Source organism: Oratosquilla oratoria, chromosome 9, assembly GCF_046742065.1.
Source record: "Oratosquilla oratoria isolate Oo_2021 chromosome 9, ASM4674206v1, whole genome shotgun sequence".
Lineage (NCBI taxonomy): Eukaryota > Metazoa > Arthropoda > Malacostraca > Stomatopoda > Squillidae > Oratosquilla > Oratosquilla oratoria.
In genome coordinates, this window is record NC_134785.1 from 60,208,361 (window position 1) to 60,233,866 (window position 25,506).

Below are 25,506 nucleotides of genomic sequence, written 5' to 3' on the forward strand. Positions count from 1 at the left end.
AGTAGCTGATACACATACATTGTGATTAGCGTGGGTTCTAGTGGAGAAAAGTGTAGGTAATTCTTTCTTTCAAATTAATAAGATACGCTCTGGAATATAGTAATAGAGTGTTGTTGTTATCTAGACTATATCCTACAGGTGATTATTGGAGGAAGTAAGTGTAGCATGAAAGAATACCTCAAGATTTGACTAGTGAAAAGGAGTAATCAAAATTATTGTTTTTGAGAAACGTTCGTGCTTAGCAACATAAAAGATACTAGTAAGATGATGTTTGAATGTGATTGTTTGCAGTTGTATGAATAGTCGTCGTACGTTTCTTTCCATGTCCAAACTCTTGCATTATTTTATGTAGTGTGAGTTTAGTGTTAGCATGTTGAATTTAGCTAACACCCAAGTAGATGTGTTTATCCTACTTGGTTTACTTGGTAACTGGGTGACTTGGAGAGGTTCCGAGGTCAGTCCTTACAGCTGTAGTGATCTACCGCTGCTGCCAGTCCTGCTGTCCCTCCTCTCAAGGGACAATTGGTCTGTTATTAACTTATTAATTGTGTTTGAATATGTAATTGAGAAATTTGCTTATTTGCTAATTTAGTTCAGGTAAATTGAAACAATTTGGGTAATCGGGAAGACCATATTAATCAATGGTGTACAGTGAGCAGGTGAATTGAGTTGAAATTGAGGTGCACAAGTCTGTAGGCAAGTGCATATGATTTCAAGACATTCATATTTATTTATTGGCATGATCATGATGTGGTCTATCTTGATACTTGGTATCAAAACATAAGTAAATGTAAAACAATGCCAGTATCATACTCAATACTGGCATTGTTTTACATTTACTTATGGTTACTTATGTTGTTACTGGACACAGCCACAGGCCATTAGGTGATTTGGCCTTTATATCCAGATCCTCATTGATAATTTTTCTGTTGACATTGAGAGTTGCTTCAAAGTTAAACTTGACATCTTGTCCATCCCTGTGCTTGTCCAAACGACGTTATAAGGAAGCCTTAGTAGGAGCGTTTACAACTAGAGTAGGCAAGCTGTTCCAGATGTCCACAATCCTATATGTAAAATAGTTCTTATGCAACATTTTTTTGGGGCTCTCCTCTTGTACAGCTTGTAATCATGTTCCCTTGCCTTGTCATCAAAAGTGGTGCTGCCCCTTCTTCATATTTGCCATGCATCATCTTATATAAGGAGTACAAAGATTACAAAGGCTTAGCATGCCGACAGGGGACCTTTTGGTCCATAACTAGGTTGGATGTGAAAAAATATAATAATGATAAAACAAAAGAAATATAATAAAATAGATAAGATGATAATTATAATCAGATAATGATAAATAAATGCATAGGTATGGTTAAATGATAAACAGGTAAATAGTAAATAATAAATTGACATAAATAGTAATGAAAATCAAGCAAATGATAAACAAGCAGACAAATAATAACAAACAAATAAATAATATAAAATAAATAGTAGTCATTACAGCATCTAGCTTAGGTGTTTATCTAAATGAATCTTAAAGCTTTGAACTGAACTACATTGCACTGCCTCTGCAGGAAGTTTATTCCATTCTTTAACTACATGGTTGGTGAAGTTGTTTCTACCCACTTCCAAATTGAATCTATTTCTGGACAGTTTGAGACCATTATTTCTTGTCAGATTCTCATTGTGTAAAAATTTTGTCTCTTTTGATGTTGTCAATCCCCTTTAAAATCTTAAAGACCTGTATCAAGTCACTTCTGAGTCTACACTTTTTATATGCCTCTATCATATCTCTGCTGGCTCTTCTATAAACTAATGGTAAATCTACTTTTTCAGTCTTTCCTCGTGTGTTAGGTTATTTAGACCAGGAATCATCTTTGTGGCTCTTCTCTGGACATTTTCTATGGGTCTAATATATTTTTTCCTCTTCTCTGGACATTTTCTATGGCTCTAATATATTTTTTCCTCCAAGGGCTCCAGACTGCTTGGGCATATTCCAGATGGGGTCTTACTGTAGCTGTAAACAGTGAATGAAACAATTTAAATCCATGTTTAAAAGTCCTACTGATGACACCCATAATTTGATTGGCTTTGTTGATTTTGCATTTAATACGGCTTTGAAACTTCAATTTATTGTCCACTAATATTCCTAGATCTTGTTCTTCTTGTGTATATTTTAATTCTGCTTGAATTATGCCTTCTGAACTGTTATATGTGCTATATCTTTGATCATAATTGTTGTCAGCCTGTTGCCCACTTAAATGTATTATTTTACATTTACTTGGATATAGTTTTAGCAGCCACTTATTGGACCAGTCATAGAGGTGTTTTATGTCTTCTTGGAGTATGTTGTCATCTGGACCAGATATACTTCTGAACAGTTTAGCATCATCAACAAATAGATAAACATAAGATTTTATGACATCTGGCAAGTCATTGATATAGATGGTGAAAAGCACTGGTCCTAAAACACTTCCTTGTGGTGTCCCACTTAACACTTCTTGCCAGCAGATTCTCCATTAACAATAATTCTGTCTTCTTCCAAGTAAGAATGTCTCAAGCCATCAGTATATATGTCCAGTTATTCCATATATTTTTAGTTTGGTCATTAGTCTGTTGTGGGGGACTGTGTCAATTGCTTTCATTATTATTTTACCAGTATACATGTCATTCTTATAATTTTTTCAATGTTGTTATGCTGCTGGACCAGACAACTTCCACCTGCAAATCCTAAAACACGACAAACACCAAGTAGCCTTGCCACTGAAACTACTGTGCAAAAAATCATTGCAGCTGGTTCAATGCCACATGCACTAAAAATTGGTACCATCACACCAATCGTAAAGGAAGAGCAGAGGTTTGGAAAAAAACTACGGACCAGTGGTGCTAACATCACACGTGATAAAGATAATTGAAAGACCAATATGAACCAAAATTGTCAGCAGCATGGCTTCAGAAAGTAACTTAACCTGCCAGTTATAACGGATGTATTTTCCTTGGGGTAGGACACTGCAGTATCTCTAACCCATCCAGACATGAACTGGTTATGAGCCTCCAGGCCTTTGTATGCATGCATCTGTTCAGCTGTGCACACTGGGCTTGGTGGCAGCACCAAGTGGTTCACCATTTCGATGTATGCAATGCTTGGCAAAGAGTCGGAATGCTGGCTGAATTGACCTATCTGGATAAGATAGAGATGATTATCATATACAAATTTCAACTTTTGTTAATAAGAAATTGTCTTTATCAGACAGTTGCTTTTGAAAGTCGCTCTTGCTGTCATGTATGCCTGTTACCTCCACCATGTTGTTTGTAATCCAACATAGTGGATGGGGATTCTTAGTGATGTCAGTGCAAAGCCTTTATATTGGGTATGTTCACTATCCAATATTGGCTACAACTGACTTCTGTGTCCACAAATTTTCTTTTGGAAACATGGAAGCCATAGTAGGTTTCTCAATTTCTTAAAATAGTGTTGATATCAAATAAGAAAAAAAGGGGGATTACTTATTGGTTATTTGTATTATTTCAGAGTTGAAAGATGGAGAACATCAACAGGACTGCAGAAGGTAAGCATGTTTTAGATTCATCTTATCTGTATGATAGAGAAGTAGGGATCTAGGTATCTAAATTTCTTACATTTCTTTGATGCCTCCCAACAAATTATGATCTAGTTGTACTGGTAATAGTAACTCAGGATTATTCTGCTGCTGCAGAGAATATGTGACTAAGTTGGGTTTACATTGATTTTTTGTTTTACACCAAATTTTGTGGTGGAAGAACATAGTAGCAAGGATGTAGCTCCTTGGATTGATACAGTGCCTTACTTATGTGAGTGCTCAGTAACCAATGTTTATCTTTCAATTGATTGCTCTTCATGTGACCACTGTCCAGCCCAAATAAGTTATTTAAGTGGAAGGTACAGGTACCTTGTGGAAATTACCAGAGGGCCTGTGCATTTATGCTAATAAGAGAATTTTTAAATTGGCTCTATCTATGAAAGATTTGATGTTCCCAAGAATGTTCAGCAGATGCTCCCCTGGAGTTGCAGGATAGGAACGAGTTGTAGTAACAACTTCCTATCACCAAGTAATCCTTCATTGTTTGATAGAATATGTGCCAATAGTAGTTAGCTGCAGCCTGTCACACTGCACTGTGGACAGCACCTTGGGGAACCGGAGAGGAAACCTGAGGGCTGAGGGTATGTTCCCTTTTGCCACATGGGCATGTGTGTGTGTGTGTATTGTCTTTGTAAGACATCAGGCTAGCTTGATAGGATGCAAATGTATGTAATGATTATTGATGAAGCTATGTGGCCAATGACAAGTGTGCCAAATGTAATCCTGCAAGATGTAAGGTAGAGAGAATCCTCACCCTTCCATCCATTTTCAAAATTCATCAGCCCCTTGTCTCTATCTAAAGGTGCAACCTAAAAGAGTTGACTCTGTCTCCAGATTTGGCCCAGGCTCTCTCTCAAGGTCAACTGTATTTCCTCCACCTTTCCACTCAAGGAGAAGTAACATTAGAGGTGACTCTTGATTGCTCCCACCTGCTTTCAGCTAGTGATGGACAGTCCCACACTAATACAACACATATTTTAGTCCAGAGTTTCTTCCAAGATGAGATTGATTGAAGAGCCAACCATACAGAACTGCAGGGTTTTAGTCAATGAAACTCGGGCAACACTTTATTTTTATGAAGCCTTTCTTACTGGAAACTGGTGGCCCCTTCATCCTGGCAACTGACCTCTTGCCTTCCTACTCTAAGGGAAGAAACTTGGGACTTGTGTTTGTTGTATTATTATAGGAGTATGTGTGACTGGCTAATGGGTATAGCAGTCACTCTTTGTTGTTCTCTCCTTGTATAAAAAAGCAGAGGAAGTATAAAGTCATGGGCATAGCCCAGAAACCAGGTGGAGGTGAGGATGTTGAAGGGTTTTGAAAAAGGTGGCAAGGAAATGATTCCATAATGTCTGTTTTATATAACCACTCCTTACAGGTACTCAGTGTTGGTCCCTAATTTGATCTTTTCTATGAAATTTTGTCACAATTGGTTAGCTGTGAGAAAATTGCAAGATTTATTGGTGAGCCACTGTTCCTGTCTTCTTCTAAGGAAGATTCTAAAAAGTTTTTAAGAATACAAAGAGATATGGTAAAATACAGAATAATTAATCATTACTTCACACAAGTGCAATCAACTGAATGAATAAAAAGAAAAAGAAATAATAGCATCATTGTACCGGTATTCAAACATCTGCAACAACTTACCACCTGTACCACATTGTACATCTTCATTCAATTCACAAAACAAGCTGTGGATCTTCTGCAAGAGAGACCTAGATTATTGAATTAATTGGTTGCTAAGTATTTAATAGAAGAGTGACTGACCTGGATCAAAGACTAGGTGCTGACCCCATGGAGCTGTACATTCTCGAGGAAGTGGGGAGTGTTGTGCCCAATTGGCATCAGTAGTGATGCTTGGATGTTAGCTTTAATTATTCTTTGGGGTGAAGGGGTCTTACTTTACAAAGATTACAAAGTGGGAGCATGCCGACAGGAGACCTTTTGGTCCATATCTAGGTCGGATGCAGAAAAAAATCATAATGATAAATAAATGAATAAATAAGAATTATGATAATGTAAATAATAAGTAAAATACATAAATAAATACATAGGTATAGTTAAATAATAAACAAACAGGTAAATAGTAAATAATAATTTTCTCGTCATCTTGGTGCAGCTGTAGCAATAGCACACTTGTGCTTGGGACTCCATCCAGCATTAAAACCGTACTAACATGGTCTAACTACCGATTCAAACTGCTCCAGATGCAGTCATCTCACAAAGGACACAGAACATCATACTACAATGCCCCATGCTAACAATCCCTAGACAACAACACTTCCATGAGTGAGTTATGGTTCTGCCATAGACTAATGATGGTTACCTGAAAGCCATAGGTCTAAAAGAGACCAGGGACAAGAAATTGATTGATTGATTAATCGAGTTATGATGTCTGGTAAATGGAAACTCTTGTATACTAGATAGTAAATAAACTTGTAAACAGGAATTGTGGCATCCTAGTAAATTTTGCTATTTCCTTGCAAGCTAAGCAATTGGACTTAACCTTATCAAGAAGACCCTTTTTTTAAGAATACACCTGGAGTAAAGTGTATAATTGTAGGTGAAGAGAAATATATGTACCATGTGTTTATATCGGAAGGCAGTGGAATTAATCCCATGTTTCCTCAATTCTTCAGTATTGTTGGATGGGTTGTTAACCCCCAACATGGGAAGATCCACCATAAATTGAAAAATTAAACCTGCTGAAGTAAGCTGTCTTCTTCCATTAACCCCTCACCATTGTAATGTAAATGTAACAAAAAATCTTTGATTCCACAGTGTCAGTGGACTATGACACTGTAGTTGTGGGATTTTGAACAGGAAAACTTTTTTTACAGTGTAAGAACAGGATGGGAGTTGTATGCACTTGATGCATACTCACCTGATGGGTGTTAGCAAAGCATTCTACATAAAAGAATCTTTGCTGTGTTGATTTCTAAGTTGATCATTATGCTGTGTTGATTCATAAGTTTATTTTTATGCAGCGTTGACTTACGAGTTCTGAGACATGCATATTCTGGGAATGTAACCAGTTTTTATCCTGTATTCAAGGATGACATGCAGTGTTGACTTACGAGTTCTGAGACATATGCATATTCTGGGAATGTAACCAGTTTTTATCCTGTATTCAAGGATGACGACCATTTATTCTACCTTCGTTCCACCTCTCGACTGCACATGAGTGCTTATTGGTAATTCAAGAATTGCTTTTCACAGACATTAGATATTACAGGTTTTTGTAGTATTTTGTGTTTGAAGTACCGAACTTGATTAAAAACATTTTAGTAGAAGTGTGAAATGAAAATTTAAAACAACTTCCTCATAAATCGTATTTTGGTGTACTGACTTTGCAGTGGTTCTGATAATGCTTCGTAAAACAATCCAATGACCACCAGAGCATACTACTTGCCCAAGCAGTTGAAGCACATTGGGCATAGATTACTATTGAAGCAAAGTTCCTTGTGGTTCAAGCTTCTCACTCGTATATATTTATAATGGTGTACATACTTCGCAACACCTTGAACCCATAACTCCTATGTGTGGCCCTCCTGGCTAAGGCCTTATCTGCTTTGCAGTTATCCACACCAAACTCCTTAATTCCTTCATGGATTTCCATGTAAACCTGGAAGTAAGCATTGAAATTGCATACAAATGAACCCAGTCTAACCATGACTAGAGAATGCCATGTGACTGAGATGAATTCCAGCAAATGCTACTCAAATATCATCACTTGGTTCGCCTTTATTGGGTTTTGTAAAGAACATTGCACATGCTAAGTGATTGGTAGGACTTGCCACTGTAGTTAAACAACGGGTTTTATGCAATTGAATGGAATTGCATTCCAGAAAAATAACCAATTAATGCTCAGCAGGTTGAGTAGCTGGTAAAGTGTAAGTAGTTGGGTAGTACTTCAACTGAATCAATTTTTCTGTTGCAATTCAGGAAGACAAATATTGAACATGAACTTTCTGGGAAAAGGGGCCTAACATCAATTAGCTGCTAACTGTAATTTGCTTTGAGTGTAATCATCATATGGCATTTAGATAATCAGAAACAACTTGTGAAAGTGGATGTGTAGCACTATGCAATTGTATGTTATAATAGATTAACATTCACAACTGAACCTAAAAGGTTTCATGGTTGTTATAAATGAAGGGAGAAGGAACTGGTGAGAACTTTGTCGAGAGTATATGCAACTTTGGTTTTAAGGAAGATAGATTTATTTTTAATCCCAGAAATAGGTCTAAAAAAAATTCAAGGACATATTCCTCTAGTATATATGACACTTGTTCAGCTTTGAATTGTTTTCTACACCATAAGAATGGGGATTAGATAGGTTTAGTGAAGCTAGATGTATACTGGGTATGATTTTGTTCTAGTTGATACAAAATTGAGGGGCAGCCCTCACTCCAAATTATGTTAGTTGCTTGTAGAGTTTGATAAATGGGGAGAGGAGCAGAAAATATTTTAACATGTTGGAGAAAGGTTTGGTAAGGTAATAGGGATACTCCATGCATTCCTGCCAAAGTACCCTGATGTCTCATGTCCATCCACACTTTTCGTGCACTAAACTGATACGGGAAAAGCTGTCAAGTAATGCATATAATAATTATATTAGTATATGGAACAGGGTAAACATGCCTTGTCCATTTACAAATATATTTTCACTGTACTTTACATGCCACCATACACGTATTCATAAAATCAGGAGAATGGGCCATACAAATTTGTTCTAGAAAATATAGTGATGTGTTAAAGAATAAAAAATAAACATCCAAGATATCAATCTATTCTGCTAATTGTATTAGTTGAGTTTTCAAAAGCATCAACGATATTTTGAATTATTTCATTGTGATGGAGGCAGATGACATAAAACACTAGCATAGAACTTTTGTTGATTTTTAGCCGTGTTTGGTCTCAGGAATATTCCTCATTGCACTGCAAATCTTTCAATATAGAATGTACCACATTCCATGGTATTGTATCTATATCAAAATTGTTTAGGAAATCTTTTGCTGTGTTCATCACTGACTGTCTTGAGATATACCATGAGAATGAACAAGTCTAGCGGTTGGATTTTATTTTTACTTCATTGTTATCTGGAGGTGTTGGTAGGGTGTTTACATCGTGAAATTATATCTTTCTGGTTTTTTTTTTTCTCAGTTTCATTGGCTCATAAAATTGTTCATCTTGGATTTATCCATATACCAAGAGCTTTTCCCCCCATATAAAGGAGGTAGCCACATCTCAGAGCAGTTTCCTGAATTGCAGTCTGAAAATATCCTTGATTATGGATCAGTTGTTTTTGCAATCATAATAAACTTTATTTTTCTTCTGGAGAAGTTTCCCAACACTAATCTAGATTACAAAAGTTTGTCTTACTGTGCAGACAAATTGTGGATGTTGTTGATTGGATGATTTCTTTGACTTGGCAAATTTGGTTCACTTGAGTAGTGCTGCCTGTCCATGTTGTTGTACTTGGTCTATCTTATCGCTAGACTCATCACTCGTTGTTATGACTTAGGATCTGGGATGGTTTATTCCTGACTGTGAGGCATTGGTCGTTTAGGTAATAAATTATTAGGGTATTGAGCAATGTGCTTGGATTTTTATGTGGGACGAGTTTAGGCTTCAATTCTCCTTCCTCTTCCTCCATTAGAAGAATCTTATTGGTAAAGTATATCATTACCATTTGTAATATGAAGAAGACCAAAAGGATCTTAAGGTCTCTGAACTTTAGGAATGGGAAAAGACATAGTGTGTGAATATTTTGTCCTTGCTGTGAGTAGCCTGACACACGTGACACAAGTATGGGGGGTGTGAAATTACATTACAGTACTACCTCTCATTAACGGAAGTTAATTGGCTGTGTTTGCGGTGTTTTCGCTGTGTTTTCGGTGCTGTTATTTAGTGCATGCAATCACTATGCCACCCAAGAACCACTCCAAATCAACGGATTATTCATATCAATGGACACCGTTACCCCCTTGTAGTCTGTTAATGAGAGGTAGTACTGTATATATTGGGTAACTACAGATATAGCAAAAATTTTTTTGAATGTACATAATATCTTGGCATTATAATGGAAGATGGTATATGAGCACAACACTGGGATACACAAACCTGCAACATGTCAAAAGAGTGGAAAAGGTAGTCTAGTCAAAAGAGTGGAAAAGGTAGTCTAGACGTTGAGTTCTAACTTAGGAGTGGACAGCGAGTGTTCCATGCTTAATCTGTAGGCCCTTGTTGGTTTGATTTTTTACTAATGCTTTAAAAACTATTACTCTTCAGAATCAGTTGAAATGGTTATTTAACTTTTTTTTTTTTTTCAATGCTCTGTAGAGCTTTGGTGTTTTATACACATGATTATGTAATCATATATGAGTATTCTGGAATGAAACTATGGGTGCTGGAGAAATTCAGAGACCATATTTGGATTCAGTGTGCAAATGTACACAAGAAACCTATATTTTTCACAACACACAATATTTGTTGACCCATGCAAAGAAGCCTGCCATTAGAATCTGCATTCCATTTTATTTAGTATTATGTTTCAGGCATAGTAATTCCCAACAAATCTGCCAATGCAGTTTTGGAGTGATGAAGTAAATGATGAAAACCAGTAGTGATTTACTATACATGGAAGACTGCTATATGGTCACTCAGAGAAGATGTTCTTAACAAGTTATGTTCTGCAGGAAAAAAAAAGTTTTACTCTACTTGTGAACTGATTGTGTTTTACAGGAATGAAGTGGTGTTCCATCTTTGATTTGTAATGAATTCATGTATGTTCTGTAGTCATAAACTTGAGTGCATACCATGCAGTGAAGCAGTGGGGATAAACCAGCTCATGCTGTAGAGCCCTGCTGTGGAACAGTGCCGTACTGCATTGCTTTTGACCCAAGCAGTATAGGTGTATGGGGCAACACATCCATCCCCACGGTGCTTAAATGGCGCAGTTGAATAATTTTTTTTAGTGGACATAATGATTTCACTTTGCAACTTGCTTTCTAAGGAGGAAAGGGCCTTTGGTAGATACACAGGCATTAACACTACTTTGCCTACAGTTTATTATGTAGCTTCCAACAACTATTTGGTGTGCTATACATGCAAATACCATAAGCCCTTATTTCATTTACCATTTTACACTTGTTTCCTTACAGCAGAATGAAATGGAATTGATGGAAACTTCATTTATTTACACAGCATGATCTTGTCTTTATCATCACCCAACACAAAAACAGTAAAATCACAAAATTGGCCTTATAACACCGCAAGATACCCCCCTCCCTTCCAACCCCCCTCATTCTCCCCTTTCCCACTTTCCCTCCTTTTCACCCTCTTTTCTCACTACCTCTCTCTCATCCTCTCATTCCCTCCCATCCTCCATCCTCTCCTTCCTTTCCCTCTCTCCCCTTCCCCTCTCTCCCCTCCCCTCACTTTCCCTCTCTCCCCATCCCCCACTTCCCTCTCTCCTCTTTCCATCTCTTTCACACTTGTCTTTCTGTCTGTTTCTCAGTCTGTCTCTGTCTGTTGCTCTCTCCATCTTTCTCTCTTTCTCTTTCTTTTTTCCCCTATAGTCACATAACTCACAAGTAGTGACCACAATCTATCTGAATAAACTTGTTTTCTAAGTGACCTCAAGTTAGTTACCCCCAAGAAGATGATTTTTTGATACTTAGATGGAACACTACGCCCTGTAAAAAAAACAGCAGGGCAAGTAGAGAAAAAATACTTTACTCCAGAGCATAGAAAAAATATTTCAAGGTGATAAACAGCTGCCCTCCATGCATACATTCACATGTGTGTGTGTGATGTACCTGCACAGTCTCAACCTCGCTGCAGTGTTGCTTTCACTTAGGGCGGACTTCACTTTGTAAGTATCATAACAGTAGTTGTTTGTCATGTGTACATTTTATGTACTATATATAGTTATACCTGCAATTTTTATCTTAACCTTGGCGTCTCTCTGTAAGTTGGTGTGGGTCCCCAACCCAGCTGCTTTGAGGCGGGTCTTGTTGGCCCCAGGAGAGAGGTAGGGAAGGTGAGGGATGGAGAGAGGGAAGTGATGGATAGAACTCCTTTTCATATTACTAAACAAAACCCATATTTGTTTGTTGATGGTTGATATGCATTATCATAATTTTTGGTTACCATTTTATAAGTCTTAATTTCTGTAGAAAATTGAATTGGTCCTCCTTGTTTATTGTTAAATATTCCTTGTAACATTTTTATTTATTTTCGTTGACCTAAGTAGTTTTGTCTCCATGGTTTCCATTTGTTTTATATTCCTGTACATGGACACTTCTATTTTTACAATTGGCCCTCATTTTTCCTACTCATGATGTGTAAACACTTTAACATTTACTCCATATACACTCGCTATATATTTTTGACATGCATTTACCAAATAGATGTAGTTTCCTGTTAGAGGACCTGTGTTTTGATAATTGGGACTGCAAGAAAGTGTTACTAAGATGGTGACATGGCTGTATGTTCATAAGGGTCTAGTTGGTTCAAAACCATTTTCTTATTGTGTTTTTTATAGAACAGAAATCAAAACAAAGATTTGTTCCGCAATTCATTACATTTTGAGATAATTGGAATTATTGCCTTTTGCTGTTTAGTGTTGGAAGGGAAGGTATTTTTTCAACCTGCATCTTCTTTAAATTAATTATTCAATATTATTTATAAAAACCATTTGCTTTTCATCGTTGTAATCATACCCTCCATATGAAATTGAATAATTTTACAGTATGAAACTAGGTACTGGCTTTAGTAAATGTTTTGATCATGCTATTTTCTTGCATACAGACTATTTATTACAGTAGATATATATTGATAGTACAAATTACCATCATTGATTTCTGATATGTTTGGAAGTAGTGTTTGCACATATACTCAACCCTCCATTTAATGCACTAAAGGCAGGTACATATTGGTCTTCTTTACATAAACGATACTTTACATTGTTACCATTCCTTGCAACACTTTCTCTCGCCTTTTGTAAGTGTTACATAACCTACAAATCTTGCCAGTGAATCTTTGTTCTCTGCATATCTATACATGCCTTTTGTTATTTCCACTCATCTAAAATTGGTACTTTGACTCCTGACTTTTACATCTTGTTATTTTTCTGTGCATATTTGTCATGGGTTTGCCAAGTTTCAGTAAATATTTCATGTTAGTCTTCCTTGCATGAATGTAACTTTTCATTGTGAATATGTGATGTGGACATCTTCATCCTTCCCTTAAATGTAATGTTGCTTAGTTGCCACATAATCATGATAGTCATCCATTGGTGTTTATCTGTCCTGGCATAACTTTATCATGAATTAGGAAAATGTGTTCATGCTGTCAAATGCTTTTCTGGAGGGAGTTTTCTGTTATTCCATATATTCAGGAACCATTGCTAGCTGCCGAAGGTTTTCAGTGGTGAAACCTGAGGTAGCCATTATTATTATTCTTTTTACCATCATTCTTTTTCTATCATTTGTTGATTTGTTCACCTGCCTAACTTGTTTGTTTCTGTTCAGATTCATCCCTCTTGCACATTTCTTAATAATTCTGATTTTGTTATGGCTATGACCTTTTATATTTTTTGTTGTGTGGTGTAGGGGAGGTCCCTAGTTTTCATTAATTCCTATCACTGTTACCAAGGGTTTGGAGATGTACCTGTAAGTGGTGGTCCTTTGAGACTGGTGTTAGAAAGTCATCTACCTGGTGGCAGTCTTCAAAATCAGCCTCCAATTATGTGCAGCTATATGTCAACATTGACAATACTTCCATCATTGTACACAAATAGAGCTAACAGCTGTCAATTACTCTCTTGCAACTATAAGCCAGTTACTTGGAAACAGTTCACACAAATATAACATAGACAGTAAATCTTAACCTCTTCAATACAACTTAAATTCTCTTGAGTAGGATCAGCTGCCTGATGTATGATGATTTGATGATGGATCACAATCTTGCATTATAAAATGGGAAGTTATGGCTATATTACTCGATTCTCTTTCACTTTGAATATAAATAACAACAGAAAATATGATCAACCCAGTTTGCAGAATATGGGGGTCATTCAGCTATAACTACAAAATAAATACAATCAAAGGTGCCAACAGTGGCATCCCCATATACCACTTGTGCTTCATGACGCATACTCAGGTGTCATCATATGGAAGGGGTTGATGCTCCTATTTCTGAGAGATCTATAGGAGGGAATTAAGGACCATTGCTAGCTGCTATAGGGCAGCAGGTTTCCAGTCCATGGTAACAGTTGTTGTATTGCTTTATCACCAACAATGATTTCTTCACCTGCCTCTCTTCTTTAGTTGAGTAGTTTTTACCTTTATTTTTCCGTGGGGCTCCCTTCTCCTATTCATTCTATTTTCTTTATTTTTCTCCATCCTTTGGTCATTCCAGGTCTTGTTCACTGAATGTCTTGTGCTTTTTATTTTATTTTTTCCCAAGTAGTTTTTGCCCAACAATATTGTCATTCTGAGTTTTAATTCGTGTTCAGTATGTTTGGTGGTACTAGCTTTTTTCCTCCTGATTTTGCACCTTGCATTTAACCAATTCTCTAAACCTTTTCTCAAGCACTTGTTTTGCACAGTTTTTATGCCAACACTTCCACCCCTCTCAGTGTGACCATCCTTCTCTTCTGTGCCAACAGCCTGGAAGCAAGACTCAAAGATAGTAAAACGTTTCCCACCATCACCTATGAGCACATTTGGACTATCCACATCAATGTTTTACTGGCTGCAGTTAAAAACTTACCACCATTCCCACCACCACCCATTTTTTTTGTACTGGTATTTGTGTTGTTACAACCTCCTATTTTCCCCACCAGTGTATTAAGTACGGGCCAGAACACGTTATTGCCTTTACCTCTTGGATTGGTTACTATACTCTGACTTACATGCATATTTATATTTTGATTTGTTGCATTTTGAATCTTGGAATTCATATAGACCATTATAAATGGACTCTGCCATAATGTCACTGTCCTATTATATATTTGAAGAACAAGTATTTTCCCCCCACCCATCTGTCCTAGGTAAACTTGTAGGACAATTAGAATTATTTAAGATAACTTGAAAATAGGTTTTTCATAGACATGAATTAATGTTCTTTTCAACTGGGCAGAGATAACATTATAGAAAAAGTTATTATAGCCAAATAAGTCGCAACTTTGGCAAAATGTACACATTAAAATGAAAAATATAGAGAATGATTATAAATGGTGAAATCTTGAAAGCACAAATTAAGTGTTTAGGAACATTGGTTGACAGTAAAACATCAAAATAAACAGAGTATAGTCTCAGTTAACCTGTACAGCAATAAGGGTGCTGTGTTATACATAGATTGTTGATATGAGGCAGCCATATTCATGTATTAATTTAAGTTCTTGCTTTTGTGTGAATATATTGTTGAAAAAAAATTGCTATTACATTATATATAGTAGGAATTTTATTCAAATGATAAAATAATGTTCTTTAAATTTCCCCCCTTACAGAATCGTCATCGGAGTCCGAGACTGAGGAGAACTCCGAACCTGAAGACATAGGATGTAAGACTGTAAAAAAATGCGTAATTTGTACTAAACCAGCTGAATGAAACTTGTTTTTATAGGGTCAGAAAACTACAGATGTATTCTGAAGGCAGCAATATTGTTGGTTTATGTAAATGGGGTTATATAACCTATAAGTTTTGTTGTAGGACTTCTGTTAAACTGTGCATTGCATCTTATTGCAGTCACATGTACATTAATGAGACTTGATAATAGTGTTTAGATTATAGCTGAATTCCTCCTGTTTGGTATATTGTGGATTGCAGTCTTTGCTCGGCTTCCACTTCTGAGGTTTGAGATTGGTAATGTTTTAGGTCAGTGTTTATAAAAAGTGTATGTTATAAAGAATGGAATTTAGTTGCTTCTTTTGTGGTCTGTAAGAATGTGTTCTTATTTCCTTCTACATATTTAAGGCTACTTAAGAGCAACTTCAGGTTGAAGGTTGTAATTTAGGAATGGGAAAGGAAATATACAGAAAAGATAATGCAAGTGTCTGTTTCAAAGTGTGACACATTATGGGCAGGTAAGTGCACTTAGTGGTAATTGTATAGCATTGAGAAACTAAAACTACTTTTTCTTCTGGAGATGTGTTGAACTCCACCACTAGGCTCTTCTGATGTTAAATTTCTTGGGTTAATGTAATACTTTGATTGGTCAATGTTGTACCATGCGGTTTTAGGTACAGAGTTGTGATACAAATGGCATGATTTTCATGTAGTTACACATGGTGCATGAAGGAAATATTTAAGAACTTTCCCCATCACTGTATGATTGTGAGAATAATTCAGCTAGAGGAAAGGGAAATGTGAAACCAATTCCCATCCTGTTGGTAGAACGCATGAGAATTGTTCTTGGGTAAACACGATATTAAAACCAAACAAAGCCCATTGTTATTTGTGATGGAAATCACTTTTGGCTGGACATGGATTTGATACCATTGACTTATTATTCTAGTAACTAATGTATAAGTGATTACTAACAACCACTTTTTTAAGAATCCTGTATTAGTAAAGTATGAATCATATGGGGACCAATGATTGGTACTTGGTGATGGCCTTGCAAGGTTTGTTGCAGAGAGAATAGCCTTCCAGCTGTTTTTGTCCTCAACTTTATCATGAGGTAACAGCCCAAGGAACAACTCCCAAGATCTCTCTTAAATTTGAGAAAGAAGGGTGAGTTACCTTCATCCATAGCACCTTGGCAATCATTAAATGTGTAAGAAAGAAAGAAAGAAAAAGAGTAAGGCTTCTGGAATTTTTAGTTATGGACTTCCCATGTTGGAAGGTAATGAGTTCATAGTCAGCATGGCTTTAAATTTACATAGTTGTCCTTAACTGATGTCTTTATAGCTATGGTCAGCTTTAAGGCATGGTTTTCTCCATGCATCAGCAACTAATGACCAATGTCCTCAGAAGGTAATTACTACTTTTTCCACAGGCAGTTTTGTAGAATGAGCAGCAGGTCAATATTCTCATCATTATCAATGGTGTCATGTATGTACATGGAGCTGGTGGTCATTGCCATTTTGTTTATTGTTGCCTCCAAACAAAGAGAAGGGACAGTACAAGAGTACAAGAGGGCAAACATATGATGCAGAATTATTAATGACCTGCTGAGATCTGTTATGAGACTATGAGATTTTGAAATGCATAATCACTCTTCTTGAACCGCAATCCAAATGCTGGATCGGCACATGAGTACTTAGGATTGGATGTGGGTTTCATAATGACAAGAATTCACTTGCAAGAGGAGCTCTGAAAGTTTATACAGGGCATTGGATAGCGTATATGTTTATCTTAGTCCAACTGACTTAAACAGTCATTTGCTTGCAACATGGCAAGGGAAGCATGGACTGGAAGTGAAGTGTTTTTTCCTGACATTTGGTCTACTGACTTTTTCAAGGGAATGGGCATACTGGATTGTGCCGAGTTTATATATATTCGAGGTAGCTCATGGAGGTACGTGAGAGTAGTGTGCTGTGCTCTGATTGGCCCGCTGAGACAGCCAATTATGAAGTGTTATGCCTGCTGAGCTTTTTGCCCAGGTGAAGCTCCGTGAGCTACCAAGCATATATGTAAACTCTTCATAATCCAGTATGTTCATTCCTTTGAAAAAGTTATAGACTAAGCATCAGGAACAAACGCTTCACTCCCAGTCCATGTTTTCTTTGCAGTGTTAAAGCAACTTGTTCATGTGGATATTAAATTTCGGTCATTTGCTTCCCAGCTTTGTTGCATACATATGCATACCAATCGCTTTTTCCCCCTTACAAGGGAGGTAATCAAAGTCAAAAGCACAAATCCACTCCCACCCATTTCATCCCCACATACTCCACTCCCATTCACGACCCCTCCCTCCTTTTTTTCTTGGCTCCTTCAGGATAATGTGTCATCCCTGCATCTTGCCCACTGCCCTGGGACGTGCTATGTCTTGCTACATAGCACATCCACATCCCCTTCTCTGTCCTCTCATGCAGAAAAAGAGAAGATGGGGAGAGATCCCCTCAGGCTGCATAAAAATATCATTCACACATACTCCTTCACCCCATGCATCACATCATCATCCATACATAATAATTTTCCACTCACCCCTATCTTCTGTCTTCTCCTTTCCTCAGCAGTCATTCGCCTCTTTACCCCATCTATCCATCTCATCCTTGGTTGCCCTGTTATGTTTACTCCTTCCACCTCTGCCCTCCACACCTCTTCTACTAATCTTTCTTCACTCGTTCTCTCCATGTGTCCAAACTGTCCCAATACTTGTCGACCTTATCTCCCAACTTCCTTTCTACCCCTGCTCTCCTCACCTCCATTTCTCACTATCCAGCATAGTAACTCCTACCGTACTTCTCAGGCATTTCATCTCAAACACATTTAAACTCTTCCTCTTTTCATGTTTCTGCCCCATACAGTGCTGTCAGCACAATAATTCCTTCACACAATTTCCTCTTAGCATCCATTCCCAAATATCTATTTCTCATTACACTTTTTAAGCCCCCAAGGGATTTACTTGCTTCTGTGAATGCTTGTTTCTTCTTTTCTACAACCTTCTTTGTTTCATCATCCCACCATTCACTGCCCTTCTTGCTATATCCTCCCATCATCCCTGTTCCAAACACTATCTTTGCACACCTTATGACTCCCTCCTTAAAACATCCCCATTCCTCCTAGTTCTACTCTAGTCTTCACTCCTTCCCACTCTTCTCTTAGCATCTTGTACTCCTCCATTTCTTTCTCATTTAAGCAGTTTACTCTAATCACCTCCCTTCTGTCCATTTTCTCTTTCTCCATCTATCCCTCACTCTCAACTTACCTTCCACCAAAAAATGATACAATATTCCTCCCAACTCTCTCCAAAATTCATCGTACTCTTGTGGTTACTACTATATAGTCCATTAAAGCCCTATCTGTCACCCTTCCATCCACCACCCTCTTCCATGTGCACTTATGCTTGACTTCCTAAACACTGTATTTGCTATCATCAACTCTCTATACACATCTCCACCATCATCTCTCCACCACAATTTTTCTTGGAACTCCATATTTCCCAACCACTTGTCCATTGATTTGTCTCCTACAGCATTGAGATCTTCCAGTACTACTACATTGACATTTCTTCCTAAACCCTCTATGCACTCATTTAAATCTATCCAAAAACCTCCCTTTCCTCTACACTTTTCTTACTATCAAGCCCATATGGACCTACAAAAAACCCATATCTCCCCAATTCCACTTTCATCCACAATAATCTTGAAGAAACCTTCCATTCCACCTCACACTTACCTATGTCTTCATTTACTAGTATAGCCACCCCTTCTCTCCTTTGTCCTCTCTTCACTCCTGACACCCTCCCAACTACACTCCCAAACTCAAACTTGCCCCTCCCTTTCAACTTAGTTTCACTTAATGCCAACACATCCATCTTTCTTTTCACAATCATACTCTTCCCATTTACTCTTATCTATACTACATCCATGCACATTAAAAGACCCAAACCATAGGGTTTTGGTTGAAAACTCCTCCCAAACCCTCTTATGCCTTTGCTTTTTTATGGAATGTTCACTTTGGGGCTACAGAAATTAGGATGCCTATCCCTGTCCTGTCCTGTCCTTTTTGACTATTACGACTCAAGTGGGAAGACTTGATGACAGTATTCTTTCTCCCCTCTCACAGGGTTTGGTAGAAAAGGAAATGAATATTCAGAGAAGTGGTACAGTACAGCATTAAGAGTGGGGGAACAGTTGCAGTATAATAAAGTAGCAACATTTCTCTAAAAATAAAGATATCCTTTATCACAGACAAAATGATATGTGGCTCTGGTCCATAGGGGCACCTCATATAAATCCTAAAGTCAGCTGCATGCTACTGAGCAGCTTTTAACCCCACAATAACATGCAGCAAATACCCCAGATGGGAACTGCAATTTTAATTTACCTTCATGTGGGTACTGATTACTCTATGCTTGGTCATGATTCACTTATCCATTGTGATTTGTAATATTACTCATCACTCTACTAATAGAAACTGAAGATGTAAAGGAATTTGGCAGTGGGAAAGTATAAAAAGATCCTAAAGGATGGGAGCAAGTGAGACTGTATTTGATACATCAGGCTGATACATGGTTTAGTTGGAAGCTATGAGTTTTGGTAGGCTGGTGGTTAGCAATTTGCCACTATGGTTTGCTGAAAGAAGTCCAAATGATTCATGTACATAATTGTAGCTTTTTGAGGAAAATGTCCCGGGTAATCCATGGTTGGATTAATTGCTGTTTCATATATGGGTGCTGAAAGTGGTGTGGACGGCAGGAAGAGTATTATTTTGCAGTAGAAGTTTGGCTGGAGAACCAGGGTTAATACCATTGGGTATTTCTCCAGCTAATATGACCACATAATTATTATTTATTTATTTATTTTTTGTCCATTTATTGTCTGATACTACTGTACTGTTGATAAGTAGTAATCTGGACTAGCAGCAAGTTCACCATCATTGTTGATTACCTACTCAAGTGGGATGAAAAGTGTTGGAAAAATCAGATAACCCTTATTAGCATTTTTAGCCATCGATTGGATCACCGATGACTTGCAAAAAGTAATGAAATGGTGAGCTGTTTACACTGTGGAACCTTGAAAATGGAAAGGCATTAACCCGAAGATGTGAAATATTGTAGACAACACTGTCACGAAATGGAATGCATGCCTTCTTTTAGGACAATATTGTTAGCAGTTGTGTATAGCCTGCAGCAGCATTGGAATGAACAGACATATGTGATGGTTTTAGTTTCATGGATGTTGACCTGACATCACCATACTGCACAAGTAGTGTAAATGATCATTGGAAAATTTGGTCTATAATTAACAACAGCACATTAAAAAATGCCTTCACTTTACCACATCACGTGACTGCATTACATTTCTCTGTGCCATCACTGTCTTGGCCTTCTATACTGATTATTTTCATTAATGAAAGTAGTTGTGCATAGCAATTACCTGCTAGACCCCATGGTATTTTTAATGTTTAGAACTTTCAGGAGTATGTTTGACGTTGGTGATAGTCAGCTTATTGACTGTTTTTGTAAAGTTTATTGGGTGTTCTGTATTACAATGGTTGTAAATGGGAGGAAGACATTTTATACTTTATTTCTGGAACATGAATTTTACACTTATATAGTGTAAGAAGACAAAGGTAAAACAAGTGTAAAATTTTATAGGTTAATGCCTTTGGTGAAAGCCAGGGTTAGTTGTTATTACCCTTGATATGTAGTACATTTTTTTTTCATTGTTTATTGTATAAGTATATGCATGCATATATATTTACTATTGACAATTTTAAAATGTCTTGACTACAAATACATGGAAGAGCCATTAATGTTTAAGACATGGCCATATGTGTTTGTTGGTTGTAGCCACAGCAATACTAAATATGTTATAAGTGCTGATATATCTTTCCAGTTGGGGAAATCCTCAGGGAGCCAATGATATTAAGAGTAACACTGCATTAACACTTTACTGAGCTGGTCAGATATTCTCCTCTTTTTTATGTGTTTGTGACAACAGTTAAGTATACTGTATCGGCAGGCATACTTTCCATGCGAGACATACCCCCATGTATCTGCTGAAGGGATTTACATTGTGTACTCCTGTACATAAATATTTACCTGTTATTAAGAATTTAATTTTATGAGAAAGTATCGTGGAGTTGCATCAATAGAGGATGGTACCAGCGAGTCCCAGTGCACTGCATAAATAAATCTCGAGTCCTGACTTACCACTTGAAGGTGTTCCTAGTCAATGGAACAGGTTTAAAATTTACTCATTCACTCTTCAACTGCCCAAGATACAGTAACCACACACAAGACACCGAACACTTTGCCTATATCCTATTCTCACCCTATCTAGTCAACAACACAAAATCTCGTCACTGAGAGACTTGTGGCTTGTGGTTGGTTCCCTGGGGACTGCAAGTCTCCACCACACAGGAGACATTGAGTACCTTGGTCAACACTACCCTGTTTTCACAGGATCTAGTCAACAACACAAAATCTCTAAACTTGAGTAACTTTTGGGCTGAACAGTGGACTGTGGCTGATTCCATGGGGCTGCAGGTCTACTGCAAGAGGAACCTTAGGTAATGGTGTGATATATCATAGGTTGTCAACCATCCATATGATCTTTTTGCCATTACCTACATAATCACAATGGGCTATTGCCCTAATACAGCATTTTCATTAGTGAGCAGAAACACAAGATACATTGAGCAGATGGGTTATCTTAGAAATATAAGTGAAACTCTTATCTTACTTTGCCTGTCTTCTCCATAAGTATAAAAGTACTTGTAAACTCCAGTTTATAATAACTATCCTCTCCTTCCCCATGTCCTTTCTCTCCCTCCCTCTCTCTCTCTCTCTCTCTCTCTCTCTCTCTCTCTCTCTCTCTCTCTCTCTCTCTCTCTCTCTCTCTCTCTCTCTCTCTCCTCTCTCTCTCTCTCTCGCCTCTCTCTCTCTCTCTCTCTCTCTCTCTCTCTCTCTCTCTCTCTCTCTCTCTCTCTCTCTCTCTCTCTCTCTCTCTCTCTCTCTCTCTCTCTCTCTCTCTCTCTCTCTCCCCTCCCCCCTCCCTCCCTCCCTCCCTCCCTCCCTCCCTCCCCCCTCTCTCCCTCTCTCCCTCTCTCCCTCCCCCTCTCTCCCTCTCTCTCCCCCTCCCTCTCTCTCTCTTCTCTCCCCCCCCCCTCTCTCTCTCTCTCTCTCTCTCTCTCTCTCTCTCTCTCTCTCTCTCTCTCTCTCTCTCTCTCTCTCTCTCTCTCTCTCTCTCTCTCTCTCTCTCTCTCTCTTAATATCTCATCATATCTCTCTCTCTGTCACTCACTTTCTCCATCTGTCTCTGTCTGTCTTTCTCAGTCTCAGTCTGTCTCTTTCATTGTCTCAGTTCCTCTTTCTCCACCTCTGTCTCTGTTTCTGTCCCTTTCTCCATCTGTCTCACTTTATGTTTTACTTTCCCTTTCTCTGCCTGTCTGACTTTCTCCATCTGTCTCACTCAGTCCCTCACAGTCTCTCTCAGTCTCTCTCAGTCTCTCTCTCAAGCTCTTTACAGATTCAACAGACTATAAATTTCAACCTTGCCTTTCATATCAAACACCTTGCATGTTTTTCTGCATGTCATGGTGCTCATAAGGATGTTACATCTGCTAGCCTTCATCCATAGTATCTTCCAAAGGCACAGAGGATGGGGCTGAAATGGATGCCAGTGGCACTATGGAAGACGGTTCCATAGTGATTTCCGACACTGCCGAGGATGATACCAGAGACAACATATGTGATGAAGCAGAAGCAGCTGACATGGAAGAGCCAGCAGCAGACACAGGTGAAGCAGGAGCATCATCAGGTGTGGAGCATATGCTTGGCTCTGGTTCGAAAAGAGGAGGTGGAGTTACTGAAGGATGTGATGGTGATGGCATTGGATGAAGGGGGTAGCAGGCTGGAGGATGTCCTGAGGTGAAGCCTGCACATCCCTGATTGCTGGTGCTGGATCGGAGCTCCACAGTCATAGTGGAGTGGAGGCGCCTACAATTTTGGGAGCAGTAGACCAATTTTTTTAGGTGCTTAGTACATTTCATGAGCATATGAAGACTCCAGACCTTTCCTAGGCAAGGAACATGACTGAGGTCTTGGTCTTCATTGTTGTCTCTCTCTCTGTCTTGACAACATTAACTGAAGCAGTCATCTCTTCATGGTCATTGGCCAGAAACCAGAATACCATGTATGAACTGAACCAATTGTAGTTCATCCTTGACCACCTTTCCAGAGATGGTGAAACTTCCATCCACAAACCCATCAAGGTCAAGATTTTATTTCTCATCCATCAGCATTGGCAATTTTCTTCAGAGTGGATATGGATACTTTGTCCTATGATTTTGATCCAGTTGAAGATTGTGACATTAAATTGTACTTCTGCAGGTTCTTCAGAGTATGCTTCCCCCTTTATATCCAGATCAGTCTCCTCCTCAAACACCACCATCACTTCCTCCAGCAGCTGCTTATTGTATAACTTCCCAATTCCCACCACAAAAAATACCTTCCCTATTGCAGCCACAAAAAAAGAAATCTTGGAGCTGAATGGATGACATCATATGAACATCCTAATAAATTTTAAGTCAACTGCAGGATGTACATATAGTACACATGTATATCTTTGATAATACATGAAGAAGGAATTGTGATGATTTTCACATGAAATTGCTGTATAAGCTCAGAGCTTACCTGATATTAAATCAACCAGTAGTTTTTCTTTACCTACTACAAATATAATTTTTTTGTTGGCCAGATATGTGGCAGTTTTAAGCATCCTGAAGGCTGGAATGCTGGTTAGAGTTTTTACTGTGCAAGACTTTTTTAGATAACAGTTGTGTACATCTAAAAATACATGACTTCTGGTCAGATTTAAACAGTTCATGCCACAAGTTATATTCCTATTATTTTTCACATCCTAAACTACAATGACAACAGCCGAGCTGTGTTCATACTAGGTGTAAGGTATTTTGTTTACATATGTTTTGTAATTTTTAAGTGTCTATTTGTAAGGACTTGGATAGTAATTGCTTTCTCTCTATTTTTGTGTTATGATATTTTTAATCTTTTATTATATTATCACAATTCTTTATTATTTTTAAAGGAAATTATTTTCAGAAACATTGTCAAGTAATGATAACAGAATTACTGAATTTAATTGTCAAAACTATAAAATTATGTCATAGTGATTATGCCAATTCTGTTTCCATGGAGATTGAGGAAATTACTTTAAAAACTGTGTCCACTAGCCAGCTCTTTAAGAAAGCACAAAAGAGAAAGTGACTTTTTTCTAATGTTGACCTATGAAGAGTGAATAAATTGAGAGTGCATTGTATGATTCAGTTCTGTATGTAATGGTGACGACATCTACCAATTTGTTAAAAGGTATCCAAAGAAGAGATGAACTAGTTCCAACTCTTGTTGTAGCAGTGTTTCATTGCTTAAAAGATGAAGGATACCATACAGTTTTATATGCCCTCTTCTTGCTAGCTAAATAAAAAAAAAAAAAAAAAAAAAACCACTTCTCAGTAGTGGTGTGATATTGTCCATAAAAATAGATACATTGGTGGACTCTTGTTGATAATGTCATCATTTGAGGATTTACAGTATTAGTACTCATGCAGTTGAGACTATTTTGCTTTGCTATGGAACCCTCTTGAGTTGCTAGTTGGTCAATATTGTTTTGGTGTTAATTGAGCTTTATTATCAAGCTCTCTCTTGTAAGCTCATCCTCTCAATCTCCAGTGCCCTAACTCTCAATTTCTCAAACTTTCTCAACCTCTCAAGCTTTGAAAATCTCTTGTATAGTTTCAACAGACCATAACACAACCTTGCCTTTTATGTCAAACACTTTGGATGTGTTTCTGCATGTCATGGCGCTCATAAGGATGTTGCATTTGCTCTCCCTCATCCCAAGTATCTTCCAAAGGCACAGAAGATGGGTCTAGAATGGGTGCCAGTGGTAATATAGAAGATTGTTCTGTTGTGATCTCCGACACTGCTGAGGAAGATACCAGAGACAACATATATGATGAAGCAGAAGCATCTGACATAGAAGAACCAACAGCAGACGCAGGTGAAAAAGGAGCATCATCAGTTGTGAAGCATATGCTTGGCTCTGGTTCGAAAAGAGGAGGTGGAGTTACTGAAGGATGTGATGGTGATGGCATTGAATGAAAGGGGTAGTAGGCTGGAGGATGTCTAGAGATGAAACCTGCACATTCCTTATTGTTGGTGCTGGATCGGTGCTCCACAGGCATTGTG

At 37.9% G+C, this 25,506-nt stretch overlaps 1 protein-coding gene across 17 annotated transcripts in view; it reads left to right on the forward strand.

Annotated features, from left to right (window-relative positions):
* Positions 1 to 25,506, forward strand: part of LOC143028480 (tRNA (uracil-5-)-methyltransferase homolog A-like) — a 64,468-nt gene continuing 38,962 nt past the window's right edge. For 2 of the 17 annotated variants that reach the window (XM_076190636.1, XM_076190640.1), the window contains exons 1-4: positions 6 to 52; positions 3,524 to 3,560; positions 15,133 to 15,186; positions 22,892 to 23,059. In XM_076190636.1, the coding sequence (XP_076046751.1) occupies positions 3,533 to 3,560; positions 15,133 to 15,186; positions 22,892 to 23,059 (250 nt within the window). In that variant the 5' untranslated portion in view covers positions 6 to 52; positions 3,524 to 3,532. Of the gene's footprint in view, positions 53 to 3,523; positions 3,561 to 15,132; positions 15,187 to 22,891; positions 23,060 to 25,171; positions 25,319 to 25,506 lie in introns of those variants that run through there. The other 15 variants (XM_076190639.1, XM_076190642.1, XM_076190638.1 and 12 more) reach the window with 13 other exon arrangements.